This window comes from Lissotriton vulgaris, chromosome 8 (assembly GCF_964263255.1).
Source record: "Lissotriton vulgaris chromosome 8, aLisVul1.2, whole genome shotgun sequence".
In the NCBI taxonomy this organism is placed as follows: domain Eukaryota; kingdom Metazoa; phylum Chordata; class Amphibia; order Caudata; family Salamandridae; genus Lissotriton; species Lissotriton vulgaris.
Window position 1 is genome coordinate 1,122,451,366 of NC_141696.1, and position 21,904 is coordinate 1,122,473,269.

Genomic DNA, 21,904 nt, shown 5'->3' on the forward strand with positions numbered 1-21,904 from the left:
CTGGCTGAATAGATTGTCATTAACGGGGCCAACTAAACACTCGGTTCAGATCTGTTATGATGACACATGTTCACTGGGTTGGAAAAACAAACTGACCATGGCCACCCCACTGTGGGACTCCGAAAAACTTGGCAACCTCTGGAAAACAAAAGGTTTCGATAAATGGGACCTTATAGGAATCTCCACGGTCAAAGATATCTGGGGGAAGGGGAGAATTAAATCATTTGACGAAATGCAGGTGGAGTATGAACTAGCAAATTCCGAATACTTCCGTTATGGGCAGGTTCGTCACTCCCTTCTCTCAGCACTACCCGGGGAGACGGAACCCCCAGGAGCCTCCCCTCTAGAAGACAGGATACTAGATGGACACCTTCCTGACAAAACGATCTCCTTGATATATAAAAAACTGATCAATCACAGTTCTGACCCCCTTGAGGCGTTAAGGGACTAATGGATGCAGGACGGGATAGAGCTAGATGAAGAGGATTGGCAGACAGCAGTGTCCTCCCGAAGAGAAGTCGCAATCCCAGCTCGCCTGAGACTAGTTCAACTTAAAATTCTGCATAGGATCTACCTCACGGGACCCCGATTAGTACATATGGGACTCTCCAATATGGGATTATGCAAACAACAGTGTGGTCTCGTTGGTACCTTTACGCATATCACCTGGGAGTGTGAGCACATCACCACATATTGGCGCAACATACATGACATTATGCATAAAGTCCTGGGGGTCTCCCTGTCACCGGATTCGAGGAGGTGCTTACTTAACATCTGGGAACCTACTGATTTAAACACCTCACAGACACAATGGGCTACCCTGGGTTTCATGATTGCCAAACGAAATATAGCCCAATTGTGGGGAGCGGAGCAGCCTCCCACTCTGGAAGTGTGGGAAAACAATTTATATTGGTGTATGTTTAGGGAGAAGACTAAATACCTCGCGAGGGGACGCCCTCGAAAGTGGTCATTAGTTTGGGGGCCCTGGAATAGTTACAGAGGAGAAATTTGTACACCACCCCTGGTTGCTGCTATTGATGATCCCCCCTCCCCGTGAAGTTCCTTTACAATCGTAAGTTTTGTTTATCCTGATGTATGCTCGGCAGATTTGACAGACCCTCTGTAATATAATTTTTGCTGATGCTTTCTTTAATAAAAAGAACTATTAAAAAAATGTATTCTTCCAGACAGTTTTAGTGAAGTTATGGCAATTGTAGCCTTGGAGGTAAGGAAGTGTGTCTAAAGGTTAATGACCTAGAAATATTTATTTTAATACACTTTCAATTTCCGATCAGATCATTTTATCCTTTAACTTTTCCTTGTGTGAGAACACATTTTCTTTCTGATTATCTGTAAGAACATATAATAATTTTCAATAATATTCCAAGGAGTTTTAATTGATCTTATTATTTCATTAGACTGTCTCATATAAGGGATTATGCATGCCATTCATTCTTTTTCATCTCTTCTTTGATGGGTTGTTTGAAAAAAAGTCATCCTTTCTTTTACTTTCCTCAGTATTAATGGCTGAAGGCTTGAGGTAGAAACGTTGTAGATCTCAGAATCTAACTGTTCCTAAATGTTACCATAAGCAGCTATTTTTCATGTTCTCAAATATGTTGACTGAAGGGTAAACTCATTTATACTCCTTGGGCAAGACGCAGTGTATTATGAGTCGCGTTTGTCACCTTCTTAAATGTGAAGAGGCATCTAAATGAAATGTGTTTCTACACTCTGATATCCAAAAAGTTTACATGTGGATTGTCGGTATCCATTGTAAGTAAACCTTATAGTGTGGTGAAAACCTCAGGGATTTTCCATCTTCCACTAATTCATCTGATGCTCTACTCTATACTCCAAAAGACGCAATTTAGAGCTACCAAAATTATATCATCTTTCGAACAATTTTGTGCGAGGAGTAATTCTCTTCAAAGTATAAATGTTTTTGCAAATGACAGAAAAGAACACAATATTTCTGTTACAGTTGATGCATTTAACCATGTAAAACAGTCACGTCTGCTACATCAAAACTATTCTATTTACAATTTGTCAGAACTTTGATGGGAAGTAACAAAGCTGCGTCATAAATGAATATATTTTTACACACTAAGCCGGCAAGCCTGTTGTATATAAGGAATTCAGAGTAGTATAGGAGACCATGAAAGTAGCTGTGGGCACTTAAGCTAACAGTAACATACCATGTATCAGCATATGCAAGAGAACCAAAATCAGAAGTGTGGCCTTTTCACTGCTTCTGCCCCTTCTATATAACATGCTTAGTAGGCTAATGAATATTTAAGGATATAATCTGTTTTGTGCTCATGTGAAGTATACATAAAAAGGGGGTTAAAAACGATCTTTATGCAGAATTCACGGTCTAATCATACTGTCCAGTTTCACTTGTAAAGTTTGATTGTAAAGATTATGTTTAGCTTGTGGGAAGAGCCATCAGATCTGTGTTTCAAATCTGGTTGTTGAACTATAATTCTCACTGACTGCTCAATACACTTGTGAGGTCTCTCTAATTGTCATTTTGTTGGTCTCCTCTGACCCATCAGAATCACTTTGATACACCAAATTCACTAATAAACCTAGACTGCAAACTATATGCAATGATTTTATCTTCCAGAATACAAAAATATATAGGTAAACTCCTCCACTCATCTCAAACAGGATGTCCAGTGATAACACCAGAATATTTTGTCACGCAAAATAGAAAGCAAAACTAATAACCTCCCCGACAGTCGCACTAACGTTTGACGCAGAAAAAACGCTTGATAAAGTCGACTGGTCATTCCTAGAGGCGTCACTTAGGAAATATAATCTAGGTGAGAACTTGATCAAGATGATCATGGCACTATACCATGAACCGAGAGCTAGGGTGAGAGCCGGAGGAACACTTTCATAATTTTTCCCATTAAAACAGGGCACCAGGCAAGGCTGCCCATTATTGCCCTATCAATTCCTACTGGCCATTGAACCTCTCCTCCAACATCTACCGGCCAACCAGGACATCCAAGGCATCGAATTTGGGAAGAATACATTGAAGGTTGCAGCATACACTGACAACATACTAGTCGTGTCCAAGGATGCAACCAAAGCCATACCGGCCCTCATGAAGTCGATCCAAGTATATGCAAATGTTTCAGGTTATACACTCAATGGGGATAGGACCGAAGTAAAACTACTCAACTTATGTGGCTCCAAGGAGATTTTAGGCGACTCTGGATTGTCATGGCAACCTGGTCCAATAAAATATCTAGGCCTCGAATTCGCAAACCACCTCATCTCCACTCTAGAGGTGAACGAAAACATCACTTTAAAAGAAATCACAGATCTTCTAAAAGGGTGGTCTCCAAAATTCTTATGGTGGTGGGGGAAACGATTAAAATGATGATCGCACCTGTCATAAACTATCTCGTTAGTATGTTGCCCATGATGCTCTTGGATAACTTTATAAATAAGGTAGATAAGGCTATTAGTAACTTCCTATGGCAAGGAAAAAAAGCGAGGATCTCCACAAGTGAATTGAGACTAGGGAAAAACATGGGAAGAGTTGGCCTTCAAAATTTCAGAAATTATCAAATAGCATACCTTTGCAAACAGGGAGCTGCATGGTTCATAGATTACCCTAATTACAAACCCCAATGGGTAGATGTGGAATTACACCTCACTAAAGGAATTCCCCTCCAAGCAATTATGACAATGCAGACCAATAAACTGGAACACTCTAAATACATCATAATAAATACAAAAAAAGTCTTAAAGCGGCTGGAGACTCTCTCCACATCAAAAATGGGTGCCTCAAATTTACAGGCAATCTGGAACAAACCTGCGATAAAAATAAATAAAGAAACCATATTTTGGAAAGATTGGTCAAACAAAGGGATCAACTTCCTCAAACACCTATATAATATAAGATAAGGGTTCAACAGAGTTAGATCTCTACGATTTTCTGAAATTGAATGTCCAGATCTCAAACTTAACTCTATTTTTAACCCCCCCCCCCCCTCACTCCCCTCAAGACTCACCCAACTATTGAGTGCTGGCCACACAGTCTCAAGGATTTACAAATTACTGCTCCCCGAACCGTGCAAACAACATTTGAATAATGTGGCAAAATGGGAGGCAGAACCAAACAGCAAAACAATTACACTGGACTTGAAGCTAATACATACAATGCCTTTCAAACACAAAATCTCCACTACTCTCTCACAAACAAAATTATGATCATAAACAGGTCATATTGGACCCCGCAAGAATATTTAGATTAAATGTAACCTAGTCCCCACTATGCTGGAATTGCAAAGCACACACAGGTGACTTATCTCATATGCTCCTGCTACGCCCGATGCTAGAAAAGTTTTGTAATCAAATTTTCAAATATATTTCACAGACACTCAACATCTCCCCAGTTAAATAACTATCTTACATATTGGCAGGCTTTTTGGACCCTGATCTGACGGGGGAGGATAACCGCTTTCTGCTTGACTCAATGTTATCACTTGTGTGTAAAATAGACCTGTGTAATTGGAAGAGCTTTGGGAAAATCTCATTCAAGAAATGGCAAGAATGGTTAATTTTTTTAAGAGGAGCAGACAATATTGTCTTAAATACCTCCCATTGGAAACCCAGCCACAGGAAACTTTGGAAGGTGCTTGACGCTAGTCCTAAGGTTTTTAAACCCCCCCCAAGTTACTAGGCCCAGATGTTCATGCACCATACCACCTCATGGCCCTCACTGCTTATGGAGACCTCCCACTGGGATTAAATGAAGGCTCCCCTTTTGATGTGATTTTAATACACCACCTCTCGTTCTACCCCTTTGGCGCCGAGCTCTAGCTTCTCTCTTCTCACCCTTACTCCCTCTGTACCTCTTTGACTCTCTGCTTTCCTATCCTCATCTCTAGCCTTTTTCTGCAGGCTTTGTACTTTTCATAACTCGTCCCATGCTAGAAATAGGATTATCAGCAACTTCTAGGATAATAGGCTGTTCGTGACGACAGGTTTCAATCAGTTTGTTCCTCGCTGACCATTACGGAGGAATGCATAACTCAAGCGTATTGACCTGACACGGATCTGCCAAGTACAACTTGCGCATATGCGGTCTCCTCGATGACTTGATCTCTAGGGCCTACTGCATTCCATCGTTGTACACTCACTAAGTCGTGTCCCTGTGCATTGATCCGATTGTAATGTACCGTCTGATCCACCTCTTGATGTCTTCTAGTAATGGCGACATGGTTGAGGTGATGTACACACATTACTTTGCCCTGTCTTTTATGTATTTTGTGCTTATAGGGAAAATCAATAAAATGTCTTTGAATTCTAAAAACGATCTTTATGCAGCATTCACGGTCTAATCATACTGTCCATTTTCACTTGGAAATATTGATTGTAATGATTATGTTTAGCTGTGGGGAGAGCCATCAGATCTGTGTTTCAAATCTGGTTGTTGAACTAAAATTCTCACTGACTGCTCAAAACACTTGTGAGGTCTCTCTAATTGTCATTTTGTTGGTCTCCTCTGACACATCAGAATAGCTTTGATACAAAGGAGTGAAGACACTGAATAGTTTAAAAGAGATCTCTACAGATAAACTAATTTAATTAGTGCACCTTAACTAAATAGTGTCAAGTCTGACAAACGTTCACTCAGTCATATTACGAACACTGCACCAACAATTCAGGAAAAAAGGGTCCACAAAGCCCACATCCATGTCATGAGTTACATAGTGTCTTCGGCTTCTGGAATAGTTTATTCTAATTCCAATATCATAGGCCGAATGTGACGGTCATTAATATGGACAACTTTCTTTCACCTTAACTTAACAAGAAATATCAGTAGTTTCTTCACAAGATGTTAATGTGGATGTCATTAGTTTTCAGAGTGAAGGTTGAGAGGATTAGTGCAAACAGCCAAATGTCTTTAAAGATATTCCTAACAAAATGTATATGTGTTTCATTAATCTTTATTGTTGTAGCCTGAAACTAACAAAATACGAATTTTCTCTAAAAGGACAATGAGTAAAGTCTTACCTCTCTTATGGCGGGGATTGTTTCCGGTCTTTTTAGGTGACGTACTCTTCCCTTCACCTGGAAGGGTAAACAAACAGGTAAACTGGTGACGTTTAAAAGGATACACCATTAAAGATCTTGTTTAACACACTGATGTTTCACTGGGTTTTTTAATCTACTGATATAAAATCCATATGTGGATTACCTTATGGTTCCGTAGAAAAAAGTGAAATCAAAATACATTTGGCTTTTCACAGATACAATGGGTCCCCGGGGGGACTTGGCAGGAGCCGGTGTCCCCCCGGGGGATTTCGCGCAGTTCGGCCTCACACGGGAGGCGATTGGTGGTTCTGGGAGTGGGAGGGGCTTAGCGGCGCTCGGGGTGGGAGCGGGAGGGATTACATCACTCGCAGCGAGTGAGGAGACGGCGGTGGTGAGTTTTTTGACAGAGAAGCGCGTCAGCTGGGTTTTCCTGTCAGAATTTTGACAGAGAACAGCTGTAGCGCTGGGAAATTGTAACGGAGGTTAGAAGTCATCTGCAAGTTAACCTCTGTCAGCGTTTTTTGTGTTTTAACGCTGCTTTGTTCTTTGAAGCTGTTGGTGACTCCTGGAAGGATGTCGGCGGATGAAATTGCCAGGGAGGCAATTAGAGCTTTGGTGGCAGTTGGGCGCACTGATTTATTACGCCCATGAGATGTCATTGAGGGCAGCGTGGAGGTGAAGCGACCACAGCGCTTAGCGGCTGAAGGGGTGAGTCGCGCGGTGGCAGCATGCAGGGCAGGGGTTAGTCGCTCCTCAGAGACTGCGTTTGAGCTTTCTGCGTCAGCTTTTAGACCGCGTCGAGCGCGCTCTTCAGGCAGGAGCTCTAGAGGAAAGAAGGTACCACTGCGTACTGCTTCAACCCCGAGCGTTTTGAAGGAGACTCAAGCTGTTTTTGAGCCGCAGGCCAGGAAGAGAGCAGGGAAGCGAGGTGGAAGGGCCAGCTTTGCCTTGGTGAATAGGCAGCAGCAAGTGGAGCTGTTTGAAGAGCAGAAGGGTGGCGAATTCTTCTCGGAAGACAGTGTTCCTACACAGGCGTCAAAGGTTTCCTTTTTACATGACGCTGCTTTTACGGGAAGAAGGCCCCCTGTGGCATATGCTGTGGGCGCTACTGGCAGAAGTGTGGACATTGCGCCTGAGGTCTGGGTGGGAGAGTCCTCCAATGCGCTGGTGGACTATTCCAGTGACAGCGATGAAGAACTTTGTCAGGAATACATTTTGGGGGCAGTAGGTGCTGGGAGTGGAGAGCCAGCATCGTCTACACACAGCTTTCAGACTAAGGAGATTACAGTTTTGCAAGGAGTGTTGCTGCCTCAAGACAGAGGGCCTCAGAAAAGGCATGGGGGTATGGGCTTTGGGCATGGGGAAGACCGCTTGTTCCCGTGGGGTTGGAGGTCAGGATGATTGTGTTAATTTTCACAGGAACAACGATTTAGTGGTGGTGTATCCAGAGTATAGGCCACCCCTGTGTCCTCCTCAGGTGCAGTTTGACTCTGACAAGGGGCCACAGCAGGGGCAGTGGGTGTGGGTCAAACACGCCGAATTTCCCAAGAAGTGTCCATCTGGAGTTTCGAGTTCTCAGGTAAAGGGTAAGTTGCGAGCGGTTCCTCGCTGGAGCGGCAGGAACTTATCAGCGGACTCTGGCCATAGGTCTGTTGGTCGGAGTTCTGTTAATCCTGTGGCGTAGCATGGTGCGGCTTTGGGTCCTGCGCAGCAAACCCGTAGCGACTCTGGTGCTGAGTTTGAATCATCGTCCGGGCGCTCACAACTGAGGCCTGTGTCCACTTGGGTAAATTACGATGGCGGCATTGGCGATGGTGCTATGCCGGGCACAAGTAGTGATGATACTACATTTCATGATGATTACATTGGTGCTTATGATGACACTAATAAGGAAAATGTGGACAATCATGGGGATTGGGGGTCGAGGGAGGTGGCTCAGGGCTGGGGTGGTCAAGATTTTGGGGTTAGAGGGGGGGTCATCTTACATCTTCTAGTGTGTTTCAGAGAACCGGAGCGGTTTTCTCTGCTGATCGGGGAAGGCGTGGCGGTCATCATCAGCGTGATGGACTGAAGGATTATCAACAAAGGGCTACACAGCTGCCATCAGGTAAGGAAGCCTGGTGGGCTGCGTGGACGCGGCCTTTGGTGGGCGGCTCAGGTGTGGAGCCAAGGGAGTGTGTGCCTGAAGGGAGGGCAAAGGTTCAGAGCAATTTGGGTAATGTGGTTCAGGAACCACCACAGTCCACTAGTGGGTCTGGGGGTCAGTTGGATCGGGTTGGGGGTGCAAGTCCTGCTTCGTCCATAGTAAGCTCTGCGCTGTGTGAGGGTCAGGGGTGTGGTCGCACCAAGATACCTTATATGGGTGTGGCCATGCCTTTGGGCATGCACTTGTCGCAAAGGACGAGACCGAGAATTTAGAGTCACGACTATGTCGACGTGTTCCGGCTCTTACATAGAGATTTGCAGGCTAGAGAAGGGTCAAAGAAGGAAGAGCTAGAGTTGTCCTGCCGCCCCAAGGTACCGAAGACCATCGAAAATTGGACGGCCGCCTTTATAATCTATGCAAGTGTGTATTGTGTGTGGTACTCAGAGCGGGCGGTGTCCCTATTTAAGTAAATAGACATCATCAGGAGGGCACACTTACAGGCAGGAGGCTATGCCTGGTTGAACTACGACGAAGAGTTCAGGGCCAGAGTGAGCTTGTTTAACCCCTTAAGTGCTGCGCACGACCAATGGTCGCCAGCAGCGCTACCTCCCCAGTGCTGCGCACGACCATTGAACGTCCATTCAGCACTAGTTCTAATGGACAGCGCAGCACTGGGGAGGAATGTGTAATAGCAGCTCTGAGGTTAATGATAAACCATGGGGAGAGGTGGACCAGGAGCTGTGGCTTTAATGAATGTCGGGGCATCAGGTATCAACTACCATACATACGGCTAGTGGTCTTCCAATACAGTATCGGCCCTTTCTCCAGCGTCCCGCTCCATCGGGGGCGGGTGGGATGGGACGGGGACCGTTGCCTGCCACGGGAGCGTGTTGGGGATTTAATAGGGGTACCTGTATCCACCAATACTGCAAGTTCAAGCATGAGTGTGCACAGTGTGGGGGTCGGCATGCCATATTTCAGTGTTTCCCCAGTCACCACCAAGGGGACCAAGGGAGAGGGCAGAGGGGCAGGGGACCCTTCCACCTCTTATTCCAAAAGGCGCCTACCCCAGTTAAGCTTCAGGTCATGCTGGATTGGTTGGAGGATTACCCGGTTAGGCCAGCAGCGGTCAAATTGCTCTGGGGCTTTCGGGTAGGTTTTCGAATAGGTTACCAAGGTCCGCGGGTGCAGCGTTGGGCCGATAATCTTAAATCTGCAAAGGAATTCCCCCATGTGGTTAAGGCTAAGCTGGTGAAGGAATTAGAGCCGCGGTAGAATAGCGGCTCTCTTCGATAGCTGTCCACTGCCCAATCTGATGGTCTCGCCTTTGGGAGTTGTTCCAAAGAAAGCCCAGGGTGATTTTCGTCTCATTCACCATCTGTCCTGGCCGGAGGGCCATTCGGTAAACGATTTCATCTCTGCAGAAGACACGGCGGTGTCATACGCTTCTGTAGACGATGCTTTGCGTTTGGTTCGTTTGGCCGGAATGGGGGCGCAATTTGCCAAGTGTGACATTCAGGCGGCTTTTAGTTTGTTGCCCATCCATCCTTTGTTGGATTTTGAACTACTCAGAATGTATTTTGAAGAGAAGTTTTATGTTGATCGTGTATTGCCCATGGGCTGTTCAATCTCTTGTTCCCTGTGCGAGACGTTTAGCACGTTTCTGGAATGGTGTGTGAAACGCAAATCCGGACATGAAGCTGTTTGCCATTACCTTGATGACTTTTTGTTTATAGGTCAGGCGGGGAGTGAGCAATGCACCAAAGTGTTAACATGTTTTCAGGAGATGGCAGGCGATTTTGGGGTCCCTTTGGCCCCACACAAAACGGAAGGTCCAACGTCTCAGTTAGTCTTTTTAGGCATTGAGATCGATACTGAGGAGATGATGGCTCGTCTGCCCTTGGCTAAGGTGCAGGAGATCAGGATGTTTTTGGAAGAAGTTTTGGGTGCAAAGAAGTTGCAATTAAGGCAGGTTCAGCGGCTTTTGGGTTACCTCAATTTTGCCTGTAGAGTGGTAAAAGCTGGAAGAACCTTTTGCAGACGTCTTGGCTTTGCCTTGTCAGGAGCCTCCTTGCCGCACCACCACATTAGATTGTCCAACAAGGTGAAGGAAGACTTGGCCATTTGGCTGAGGTTCCTGGAAGATTTTAAGGGTGTGTCAATTAACTTTGTGGAGGATGACACTGTGTGGCAGGTCCAGATTTTCTCGGACGCTGCGGGGTCTCAAGGATTTGGTTTATTTTGGGAAGGGCGCTGGTGCGCAGAGAGTTGCCGAAGCATTGGGTGGAGCAAGGCCGCAGTATTGTCTTTTTGGAATTCTTTCCACAACTAGTGGCTTTGCAGGTGTGGGGAGAGGAGTTCAGGGATCGTTGCGTGTTATTTCACATCGATAACATGGCTGTGGTAAGCTTGGTTAATGGACAAAAGGCAAAAGATGTCAGAGTACTACAATTATTGAGTGTTTTCATGTTGCAAATCCTCCTCAAGTTGAACATTGTGTTTAGAGCCAGGCATATTCCTGGGGTGAACAACTCAATCGCCGATGCTCTGTCTCTTTGCAATTGGCAGAAGTTCCGGTTGTTGGCGCCAAGGGCAGACAGATGCAAGACGGCTATTCCTTCGACCATCTGGGACCTGGGGGAGTGAGGGTTGTGGCATTGGTGGAGCAGTCCATCGCTAAGTCCACGCGCATTTATCTGATGCTTTGGCTCACGATCAGGATAGCGCTGCAGTGGAGGATGAACAGTTTATGTTAAACTTTGTATTACAAGTGTTAGACAAGGGTTTGTCACACACAACGATTTCCGGCAAGCTTGCGGGTATTTCGTTTTACAGCCAGTTATTGTTGGGTAAGGTAGCTCGGGTGCGGTTTTTGTTGAGGAAGATGCTGAAGGGGTTTGGGTGTAGCAAAGTTGCTTTTAAATCTTTGAGCGAACCTATTACTTTTTAAGTTGTTGCGAAGGATTTTAAATGTTTTGCCTAGCTGCTGCTCCAGCAAATGGGAATTAGTTAGGTTCAAGTTGTGCATGGTATGGTTGTTCTTCGGGGCTTTTCGGATTTCAGAACTATTGGGGTTAAGAAATCAGTCTGGGATTCAGACATCGGACATACGGATTGTGAATGGGGATGATTTCCGGATCAGGTTGAGACAGTCAAAGACAGACCAAAGAGGGGTTGGGACCTGGGTTCAGTTGAAAGTGAGTGGGGTGGTGGGTTGTTGTCCTTTGGGGGAGTGGGATTCCTTTTTAAAGTCAGATGTTTTCCGTTCTGGGGATTTTTTTTGCCATGAGCAGGGGGCAGTTGTCCGGTTTTCAGTTTTTATCGGTACTAAGTTAAGGACTTTCATTGGTGGGGGAAAATCCTAAATGCTTTGGAACACATTCCTTTAGAATAGGAGCTGCAACAGAGGCTGCCAGATTGGTTTGGGGGAAGGAGGAGATTCAGCGCATTGGGAGGTGGAAGTCCAACTGCTGTAGATATGTTCGTTTATGAAATGCATCCCTCTTACATATATTAGTTAATTGTGGGTTTTTTATCATTAGGTCGAGTCTTGGATTTCCCCAGGAAAAAACGAACATGGATTGTGGGCCATTCCTTGGTTAAATGGGCATGTTACAGATATGTTCGTTTATGAAATGCATCCCTCTTACATATATTAGTTAATTGTGGGGTTTTTATCATTAGGTCGAGTCTTGGATTTCCCCAGGAAAAAACGAACATGGATTGTGGGCCATTCCTTGGTTAAATGGGCATCGGTTTTTGCAGAGCAGCAAATCTGTGGAAGGGGTTTGGGTTTGTATGGGAAGGACCACAAAGTCCTGTGGAAAGGTGTGGGTGGTATGAGATGGAAGGACCTTTTCCCTTGCTGTGAAAACTGTATGCTGAATGGGGAATCCCTGATCTGCTAGTTCTACACTTGGGAGAGAACGACTTAGTGGAATTGTCAGGCCTCACCTTGATTAAACAAATGAAGTTGGATCTAGCAGTTATAAAAAATAATTGGGTTGGAACAATGGTCGTGTGGACTGAACTTGTATACAGACACCAATGGAGAGGGGCTAGAATACACTCAGCGGTGGAAAAAGCCAGTCGAAAATTGAACAGAGCAATGTCAGGTTTCTGTAAGTCAATGGGTATCACAGTATTGGTGCATGAACATTTTTCAAGTGAGATGCTTCATCTGTTCAGGTGCGATGGGGTGCACCTGTCGCAGATGGGCCAATCTTATTATTTAATGGAACTGCGTGATGTGCTGGCAAAGTTGTGGGGTGTTGATTTGTGGTGTTCTAATGCACAAGTTTAAATGTTGTCCTTTTATTGCAGAGTTTGGGTGGGGCAGGAAAACTCTTGGGGTTTTCCTGGGTGGCGTGTTTTTGGGGTTAAGATTGTCTTGAGCGGATATATCCTTTCTCTCTGGGGGGGTGGGGGGAGGGTTAGGTGAATAAGGGAAAGAAAAGTTGGAAGGAAAACTTTGGTTGGTATTAAAACAGTATTGGGGTTTTGGCAAAATAATGGAAAATCATTGGGGAATGGTGATGAAAACAGTTGGGGGAAAGGTTTTTGAAAAATGTACAAGTTTTGGGTTTTCAAATAAAACGTTAAGTGCGGAGTCTGTCTTTGGCTGTCCTAATAATAAAAGTGACCTTTTATGCTATGAGCAGAATTGTGTGGAGTGTCTTTATTGAGCGATGGGTCCCCGGGGGGACTTGGCATGAGCCAGTGTCCCCCCGAGGAATTTCGCGCAATTCGGCCTCACACGGGAGGCGATTTGTGGCTCTGGGAGTGGGAGGAGCTTAGCGGGGCTCGGGGTGGGAGCGGGAGGGATTACATCACTCGCAGCGAGTGAGGCGACGGCGGTGGCGAGTTTTTTGGCACGCCCTTTGTTTTTGTTAGGTTGGTGTTTTTTGTTTTTGTTAGTTTTTTGTGTTGTCTTTTTTATAAAAAAAAAAAAAGAAGAAGAAATTACATTACAAGACATGTCACTTTAGGGCAGCATGGGCAGTGCTCCTTTTCTGTTATGTGTTTCTTGTTTAAGCGTGTTTAGGGGGTTAGGATTGTCTCGAGCGGATATATCCTTTCTCTCTGGGGGGGTGGGGGGAGGGTTAGGTGAATAAGGGAAAGAAAACTTGGAAGGAAAACTTGGTTGGTATTAAAACGGTTTTGGCAAAATAATGGAAAATCATTGGGGAATGGTGATGAAAACAGTTGGGGGAAAGGTTTTGGAAAAATGTACAAGTTTTGGGTTTTCAAATAAAACGTTAAGTGCAGAGTCTGTCTTTGGCTGTCCTAATAATAAAAGTGACCTTTTATTGCGCGATGCATGTAGGGGTAACTGGAACATACATCCTCAGTCTTTAGCTATTCATTTGACTTGGACTACATTGTCTGGGGGCTCTTATAAAATCAGAGCTTCTGTATTTGCAGAAAACATGATACGTATATGACTATCAACAAAGTGTGTAGGAATGCAGCACAAAAGAAAGTCTGCAGACTCTTGCTTTTTAGAGAATGTCACCCATTCTGAACAAATAAGAGTAATTTTTTTTTTTTTTGGTGTTCATTGCTGTTCTAATGACACACATCTTTCCACAATTCTAGATCATAGGAGTTTCAGGGAATGCTACAAATTTGTTACTTTTTTAACGATCTGGTGCCCGATATTGGCCTTTCTATTTTATTATAATAGGAACTTTGTTAAATGTATCCCATTCATGATTTGGGATTGTCCGAGCCTGCGGCCCTTTTTGTTTGTTCTTAATAAAGGAAAGTAGCATTTTGATAATTCCGAATGTTATATTTGTATTCCGGATCGTTGGTGGAAACCCCCACATGCAATTTATTGGGGACTAACTTTAGTGAAACATGTATTAGGAAAGATAGGCATCACTTGTAACTAACAGTACTATGAGGGACAGTTATTTGAATATAATATGATCCGTATATGGACTGAGAGATACATAGTCAAGTCAAGTCAAGTTTAAATTTGTATAGCGCACTACTCACCCAGAAGGTCTCAAGATGCTTGAGGGAGGGGAGGAGCTTACTTATCAAATATCCAAGTTTTAAGTTGTTTTCTGATGGAGAGGTGGTTCTGTGTGAGGCGGAGGTGGGTGGGGAGGGAATTCCAGGTCTTGCCTGCTAAGTAGGAGAAGGATCTTCCTCCCATGGTGGATCTCTGGATGCGTGGAATTGTGGCGAGGGCCTGATTGGACGATTGAAGTTGGCGGGTGGGGGTGTAGAAGGACAGGCGCGTGTTGAGGTATTCGGGTCCTAGGTCGTAGAGGGCTTTGTGTGCGTGGGTGAGGAGACGGAACGTAATTCTCTTGTCGACGGGGAGTCAGTGGAGGTCTTTCAGGTGGCCAGAAATGTGAGCTTGGCGGGGGATGTCTAGGATGAGTCTGGCTGAGGCGTTTTGGATGCGTTGGAGTTTTTTCTGTAGTTTGGCTGTGGTTCCGGCGTAAAGGGTGTTTCCGTAGTCTAGTCGGCTAGTGACCAGTGCATGGGTGATCGTCTTTCTTGTTTCGGTGGGGATCCAGCGGAAGATTTTGTTGAGCATACGTAGGATGTTGAAGCAAGATGATGAGATGGCGTTGACTTGTCTGGTCATCGAGAGGGAGGAGTCCAGGATGAAGCCCAGGTTACGTGCGTGGTCCGTTGGTCTCGGTGCGGTTCCCAGGGCCGGTGGCCACCATGAGTTGTCCCAGGCGGAGGACAATGATCCTAAGATGAGGACTTCCGTTTTGTCCGAGTTTAGTTTTAAACGGCTGTACTTCATCCACTCGGCTACTTCTTTCATCCCTTCGTGTAGGTTGGTTTTGGCGGTGTTTGGGTCTTTGATGAGGGATAGGATCAGCTGGGTGTCGTCTGCGTAGGAGATAATGTTGAGGTTGTGTTGGCGCGCAATGGATGCGAGGGGACTCATGTAAACGTTGAAGAGGGTGGGACTGAGTGATGATCCTTGTGGTACGCCGCAGATGACTTCGGTGGCCTCTGATCTGAAAGGGGGAAGGCGGACTCTCTGAGTTCTTCCGGCGAGGAATGAGATGATCCAGTCCAATGCTTTTCCTTGTATTCCGACGTTGCTGAGGCGTTGTATAAGGGTGTTATGACAGACTGTGTCGAAGGCAGCGGAGAGGTCAAGTAGGATGAGGGCAGCTGTTTCTCCATTGTCCAGTAGTGTTCGAATGTCGTCTGTTGCTGCGATGAGGGCGGTCTCAGTACTGTGTTTGGCTCGGAATCCGGACTGTGAAGGGTCGAGGGATTTGTTGGATTCGAGGAAGGAGGCGAGTTGACTGTTGACGGCTTCCTCAATGACTTTGGCAGGGAATGGGAGGAGCGAAATGGGGTGGTAGTTCTTAAGTTCAGTGGGGTCTGCTGTAGGTTTCTTCAAGAGGGCGCTGAGTTTGGCGTGTTTCCAGCTTTCTGGGAAGGTGTTGGAGTTGAGGGAGCAGTTGATGACGTCTCGGAGATGGGGTGCGATAATGGAGTCTGCTTTGTTGAAAATGTGGTGGGGACAAGGGTCGGTTGGCGATCCTGAGTGAATGGTGTTCATCAGGCGGATGGTGTCTTCAGTGGTGATTGGGTTCCAGGCATAGAGGTTGTTGGAGGGGGTTTTTAGTTCAGAGGTAGGTGGGGTGGGCTGGTCTCCAAAGCTGTTGTGTATGTCAGCGATTTTGTTGTGGAAGAACGAGGCTAGAGAGTCGCAGAGGTCTTGGGATGGAGTGATGTCGTTGGTGCCGGCGGTGGGGTTGGTAAACTCTCCGACGATGTTGAAAAGTTCCTTGCTGTTGTGGGCGTTGTTGGCGAGCCGATCCTTGAATGCTGATTTCTTGGTGGATCGGATCAGTTGGTGGTGTTTGCGGGTGGCGTTCTTGAAGGTGGTCAGGTTGTCAGTGGTTGGGTTTTTTCGCCAGGCTTTCTCGAGGGTGCGACAGATCTTCTTGGATTTCTTAAGGTCATCATTAAACCAGGAGGCTTTTTTGCTGCCTTGCTTGACTTGATGGTTTTTCAGGGGTGCTAATTCGTTAGCGCTGTGGGTGATCCATTGTGTGAGGTTGGTGGCTGCTTGGTTTGGGTTCGTTGATTTTGCAGGAGGGTTTTGGTTAAGTGATGTGAATAGCTGGTCAGTGGTAATTTTATTCCAGGTTCTCCAGAGAATTGGTTGTGGGTGGTTGTGGGTCGTAGTCTTTTTGTAGTTGAAGTGAACGCAGCTGTGGTCCATCCAATGGAGAGCTGTGGTGTAATTAAAGGAGATGTGCTTGCTGGAGGTGAAGATTGGGTCGAGCGTGTGCCCGGCAAAGTGGGTTGGGGTGTCAACAAGTTGTTTGAGTCCGAGATTGGCGAGGTTGTCCAAAAGGGTGGTGGTGTTGCTGTTGTTGTTCTTTTCCAGGTGGAAGTTGAGGTCTCCCAATAGGATGTAGACCTCGGAGGGGAGGGAGGGCGTGAGGGGTGATGAAGTCAGTGATGTCTTCACTGAATTGTGTGCGGAGTCCGGGTGGTCTATAGATGAGGGTGCCTCTGAGTGTGGTCTTAGGGTCGGTGTGAATCTGGAAGTGAAGGTATTCGGCTGTTGTGAGGTTGTCATCGGAGCTGGTCGTGATGCGGATGGTGTTCTTATGGACGATGGCGATGCCTCCTCCTGTTTGGTTGATGCGGTCCTTTCGGATGATCTTGTAGCCTTCCAGGATGGCTATGGCGATGTCGGGCGCTGATGAGGCGTTCATCCATGTTTCTGTAAGAAAGGGGACGTCCGGCGATGTGGTGTCGAGTAGGTTCCAAAGTTCAATGGCGTGTCTGTGGACCGAGCGGGTGTCGAGTAAGATGCACTTCAGGTGATTAGTGTCGGAGCTCTGTTTGGAGTATGTGGATTTGGTGTGGGTCCTGATGCAGTCGAACTTGCAGGAGTGGCAGGTGAAAGGTCCATGGGTGTGTCCTGGGGCGGCTTGGTAGCAGTCGGGGAGACGGCCGGAGTTGAGTGCTGAGAGGGTGGCGGAGTCGTACGTTATGCGGGTGGAGAGGGGTTTGCGGAGGCCAGGGGGTCTGGCGCTGGGCGCGGTCCAGGCGCGGACGGGCATAGATGGGCTTACCTTTGGCGCACCTTCGGCGCGCATAAGGCACGACCGCTGCGCGTGAACGCTGCGCGCAAAAGCATCTGTCATAAGTGGATAGTGGAGGGGGGTGGGGCGAGGGAGGAGCAGCTGGGAGGCGGGAGCGGGGTGGAGAGCCGGGCTGGGAGGCACAACAACAAACAACAAAATGGCAGCAAGCCAAAAGCAAAACAGGACGAGATTGGGGCACGACCTTAGTTAAGCGCTATGAACTGGGCAGCACAGTCAGGCAACAATTATCAGAGCAGGCAAAGCGAGTGGCACAGTAAATAACAATGGCACAGTAAATAACAAAGCACGGTCTGATAGTACAGCGCTACGATGACTTAATATTCAGCAGCGCGAGCAAGTCTGGCAATAAGCGCTACGATGACAAACAAATTCTAGCAGTGCGAGCAATGCGTGCAATGCGTGGCAGTCAGAGCGCTACGATACCAACTGGATGAGCAGGGAGCAGCGAGGGAAGCGACCGCTTCTGAGAAGCTCAGGACGGTCACAGCGCTATTGCTGGAAGGCTAGAGCCTACACTCTCTGTGGGAGGGAGGAGTAGCTGGGAGGCGGGAGCGGGGTGGGGAGCCGGGCTGGGAGGCACAACAACAAACAACAAAATGGCAGCAAGCCAAAAGCGAAACAGGACGAGATTGGGGCACGACCTTAGTTAAGCGCTATGAACTGGGCAGCACAGTCAGGCAACAATTATCAGAGCAGGCAAAGCGAGTGGCACAGTAAATAACAATGGCACAGTCAATAACAAAGCACGGTCTGATAGTACAAAGGTACGATGACTTAATATTCAGCAGTGCGAGCAAGTCTGGCAATAAGCGCTACGATGACAAACAAATTCTAGCAGTGCGAGCAATGCGTGCAATGCGTGGCAGTCAGAGCGCTACGATACCAACTGGATGAGCAGGGAGCAGCGAGGGGAGCGACCGCTTCTGAGAAGCTCAGGACGGTCACAGCGCCATTGCTGGAAGGCTAGAGCCTACACTCTCTGTGGGAGGGAGGAGCAGCTGGGAGGCGGGAGCGGGGTGGAGAGCCAGGCTGGGAGGCACAACAACAAACAACAAAATGGCAGCAAGCCGAAAGCGAAACAGGACGAGATTGGGGCATGACCTTAGTTAAGCGCTATGAACTGGGCAGCACAGTCAGGCAACATTTATCAGAGCAGGCAAAGCGAGTGGCACAGTAAATAACAATGGCACAGTAAATAACAAAGCACGGTCTGATAGTACAGCGCTACGATGACTTAATATTCAGCAGTGCGAGCAAGTCTGGCAATAAGCGCTACGATGACAAACAAATTCTAGCAGTGCGAGCAATGCGTGCAATGCATGGCAGTCAGAGCGCTACGATACCAACTGGATGAGCAGGGAGCAGCGAGGGGAGTGACCGCTGCTGAGAAGCTAAAATCAGTCCTTGATTCTGCTCTTGGACATTGCGTTGAGTAGCTCTGAGCTGTGCTACCGTTGTCATTATGCAAATTGCTTCTACTTATGATGTTTGCTAATTCACACTTCGTATGTCACATGATACAAAATGCCAATAAAAATACTTTTAAAAAAATGTATCCATTTATTTATTTATTTTGATCGTTATCACTTATGTAGTTTATTAAAATGTACTTCAATAAAACTAAAACCCTGAAAAGCTATTCGGACTGAAAAAGACTGGACCCTGGGACATCCAAAGTGTTCTAATATTGTTAGTCAACAGGAATTTTCTTCTAACTGCACAATAAATTGTGAATCTGTTATTCTCCAGTTGTCTAGCATTGGAGATGGCGTGGGAGTTGTAAGTAATTATTTTTGTGTGTGATATTTCTCCTATGTACTACAGGCAGACCAATGCTTTTAACAATATTTAGCCTTTTCAGCAGGGTGGTGGAGGACAAGTTTCCAAGGATTCGATACTCCTCTAGCCACCGCTCATGGCTGAGGAAAATGATTCATTAATGAAGGCTCTGCCACGACACCAGTGCTTTAAAGTGACTGGACCAAGCTAGGGCCACTTTCTGATAAGAGTCAGAATACCCAATTTAGAATGAGGATGTAGGGCAAGACTGATCAATATTTAGTTATATACGTAGGTGTTATGCACTGGTTGTCACCGTTAGATAACTGTGGCGAACTAATATGAAACAAACAGCAACAAGCATTGGAAAAGCCAATAGGTCTCGCCTATACAAGAGCTACTGGATGTGGCAATGTGTTTTTGCCATGTTGTACACCAGTGTGGCTGCTGTTCAGCATGGCTAAAAGTTAGTGGCGTGCAGTGTCCTAGAGTGGAGTGGGGGGAAGTAGAGTGTTGCAGACTGGATTTGATGGGAGTAGAGTGGTATAGAGTGTCAGAGTTGAGCACAGTCCAGTGATTCAGCCGTAGAAAGTGTTGCAGAGTGCAAAGTCGTGGAGTGGTGTAGAGTAGATTGGGGTGGAATAGGGTGGAGTGGGTTGGATTGGAGTAGAATGGGGTGGATTGGGGTAGAGTGGGTTGGATTGAGTGGGGTTAACTGGATGGGTGGATTTGATTGACGTGGGGTGGATTGACATGGGGCGAGGTGAACTGGATTGAGGTATCCTGGAGTGGGGTGGATTAGTTTGGGGTAGGGTGGATTGGGGTGAACTGGATTAGAGTAGGGTGGTTTGGAGTGTGGTGAATTAGCGTGGAGGGGTGGATTGGACTCGACTGGAAGAGGGTGGATTGGATTGACGTGGGGGTGGACTGGATTGGGGTGTGGTGATTTGCATTGGGGTGGGGTAAACTGAATTGCGGTGGGGTGGATAGGGGTGGGGTGGATTGGAGTGCAAAAGATTGGATTTGGCTGGACTGGATTGGTCTGGGGTGGATTGTAGTAGGGTGGACTGGAGAGGGTGGATTGGATTGGGTTGAATTGGATTGGGGTGGTGCTGATTTCTTTCGATTGGAGTGGGGAAGACTGGAGTAGGGCTAATTGTTTGGACTGGATTGGAGTAGACTGAAGCGGGTAGATTGTTTTGCATTGGACTGGGTTGGACTGGAGTGGGGAAGATTGTTTTGGATTGAAGTGGGTTAGATTGGAGGGGGGCAGATTGTTTTGGATTGGAATGTGGCTGATTGGAGTGGAGCAGATTGTTTTAGATTGGAGTAGGGAAGACTGGAGTGGGGCAGATTGTTTTGGATTGGAATGGGGCTGATTTGAGTGGGGCACATCGTTTTGGATTGGAATGGGGCAGATTGTAGTGGAGCAGATTGTTATTATTGGAATGGGGCAGGTTGTTTTTGGTTGGAGTGGGGCATATTGTTTTGGATTGAGTCAGGCATATTTTTTGGATTGAGTCTCCAGATTGTTTTGGATTCGAATTTGGTGGATTGGATTGAAGTGGGGTGGGGTGGGGTGAAATGGAGAGGGCATGGGTGGATTAAAGGGAGGTAGGTTGGATTGGGCTGGATTGCAGTGGATTGGTGTGGGGTGGATGGGAGTGGGGTGAATTGGGATGGAGCGGGTGGATTGGGGTGAGGTGGATTGGATTGGGGCGGATCGGTGTGGGGCAGATGGTTTTGGATTGGAGTGAAGCAGACTGTTTTGGATTGGAGCAGGCAAGTTAGAGTGGAACAGACTAATTTGGATTGGAGTGGGGTGGATTGGAGTGAGGAAGATTGGAATGGGGCAGATTGTTTTGGATTGGAGTGAGGTAGATTGGAGTGGGATGGATTGGAGTGAGGCGGATTGGAATGGGGTGGATTGAAGTGGGCAGATTGTTTTAGATTGGAGTGGGGTTAATTGGAGTGGGGCAGATTAGAGTAGGGCAAATTGTTCTGGTTTGGAGCAGATTGTTTTGGACTGGAATGGGGCAGATTGGAGTGGAACAGATTGTTCTGGAATTGAATGGGGCAGATTGTATTGGATTGGAGCGGGGCAGATCGTATTGGGACAGATTGTTTTGATTGGAGTGGGGCAGACTGTTTTGGATTGCAGTGGGGCGGACTGGAGTGGGGGTAGGGCAGATTGTTTTAGGGAATGTGGCAAATGTTTGTGAAGTGGGGCAGATTCTTTTGGAGTGGGGCAGATTGGAGTGTGAAAGATTGGAGTCGGGCAGATTGTTTTGGATGGAGGAGGAACGATTGGAGTGGATTGGATTGGGGTGAGTGGTCTGGATTGGAGCGAAGTGGATTGGGGTGGGGTAGATTGGATTCAGTGGGGTAGATTGGTGTGAGGTAAGGTGGGGTGGGTTGATGTGTACTGGAGTGGGGCGGATTAGAGTGGAGTGGCTTGGGGTGCACTGCATGATTATGTGTTAAAGCATCATTAAAAAAATTACATGTAAGAAATAAACACTGTTGCTTTGCAATAAAATAATCCTCATCTTTTGAGAACAGTGCCCTTAAGCAAAAATAAAAGGAAACATGAGTCCACATTGAGAAGAGAAGACTTAGCAAAATACATCTTCACAATTGTTGTTGTTCTGCTGGGCACATTTTTGCCAGTCACACCCCTTCTGTTTGCAAGGCACTAAAAGTTAAAAAGAACAAAACAGTACCTCAAACACGTTGGGAGCAGCGGAATCAAAAAGTTCTTGGTCCCTGCTCCACAGAGAGAAATGGAAATAATTTTAGG

General features: G+C 46.5%; 1 protein-coding gene across 5 annotated transcripts in view; it reads right to left on the reverse strand.

Moving 5' to 3' along the window:
- TRIM13 (tripartite motif containing 13) overlaps positions 1-21,904 on the reverse strand; it is a 286,751-nt gene that overhangs the window by 47,230 nt on the left and 217,617 nt on the right. For 3 of the 5 annotated variants that reach the window (XM_086934954.1, XM_086934950.1, XM_086934953.1), the window contains one exon: positions 6,040-6,096. The exons of the other annotated variants lie outside the window; for them this stretch is intronic. In XM_086934954.1, coding sequence (XP_086791080.1) covers positions 6,040-6,096 — 57 coding nt within the window. The remainder of the gene's footprint in view (positions 1-6,039; positions 6,097-21,904) is intronic. 5 annotated transcript variants of the gene reach the window in all.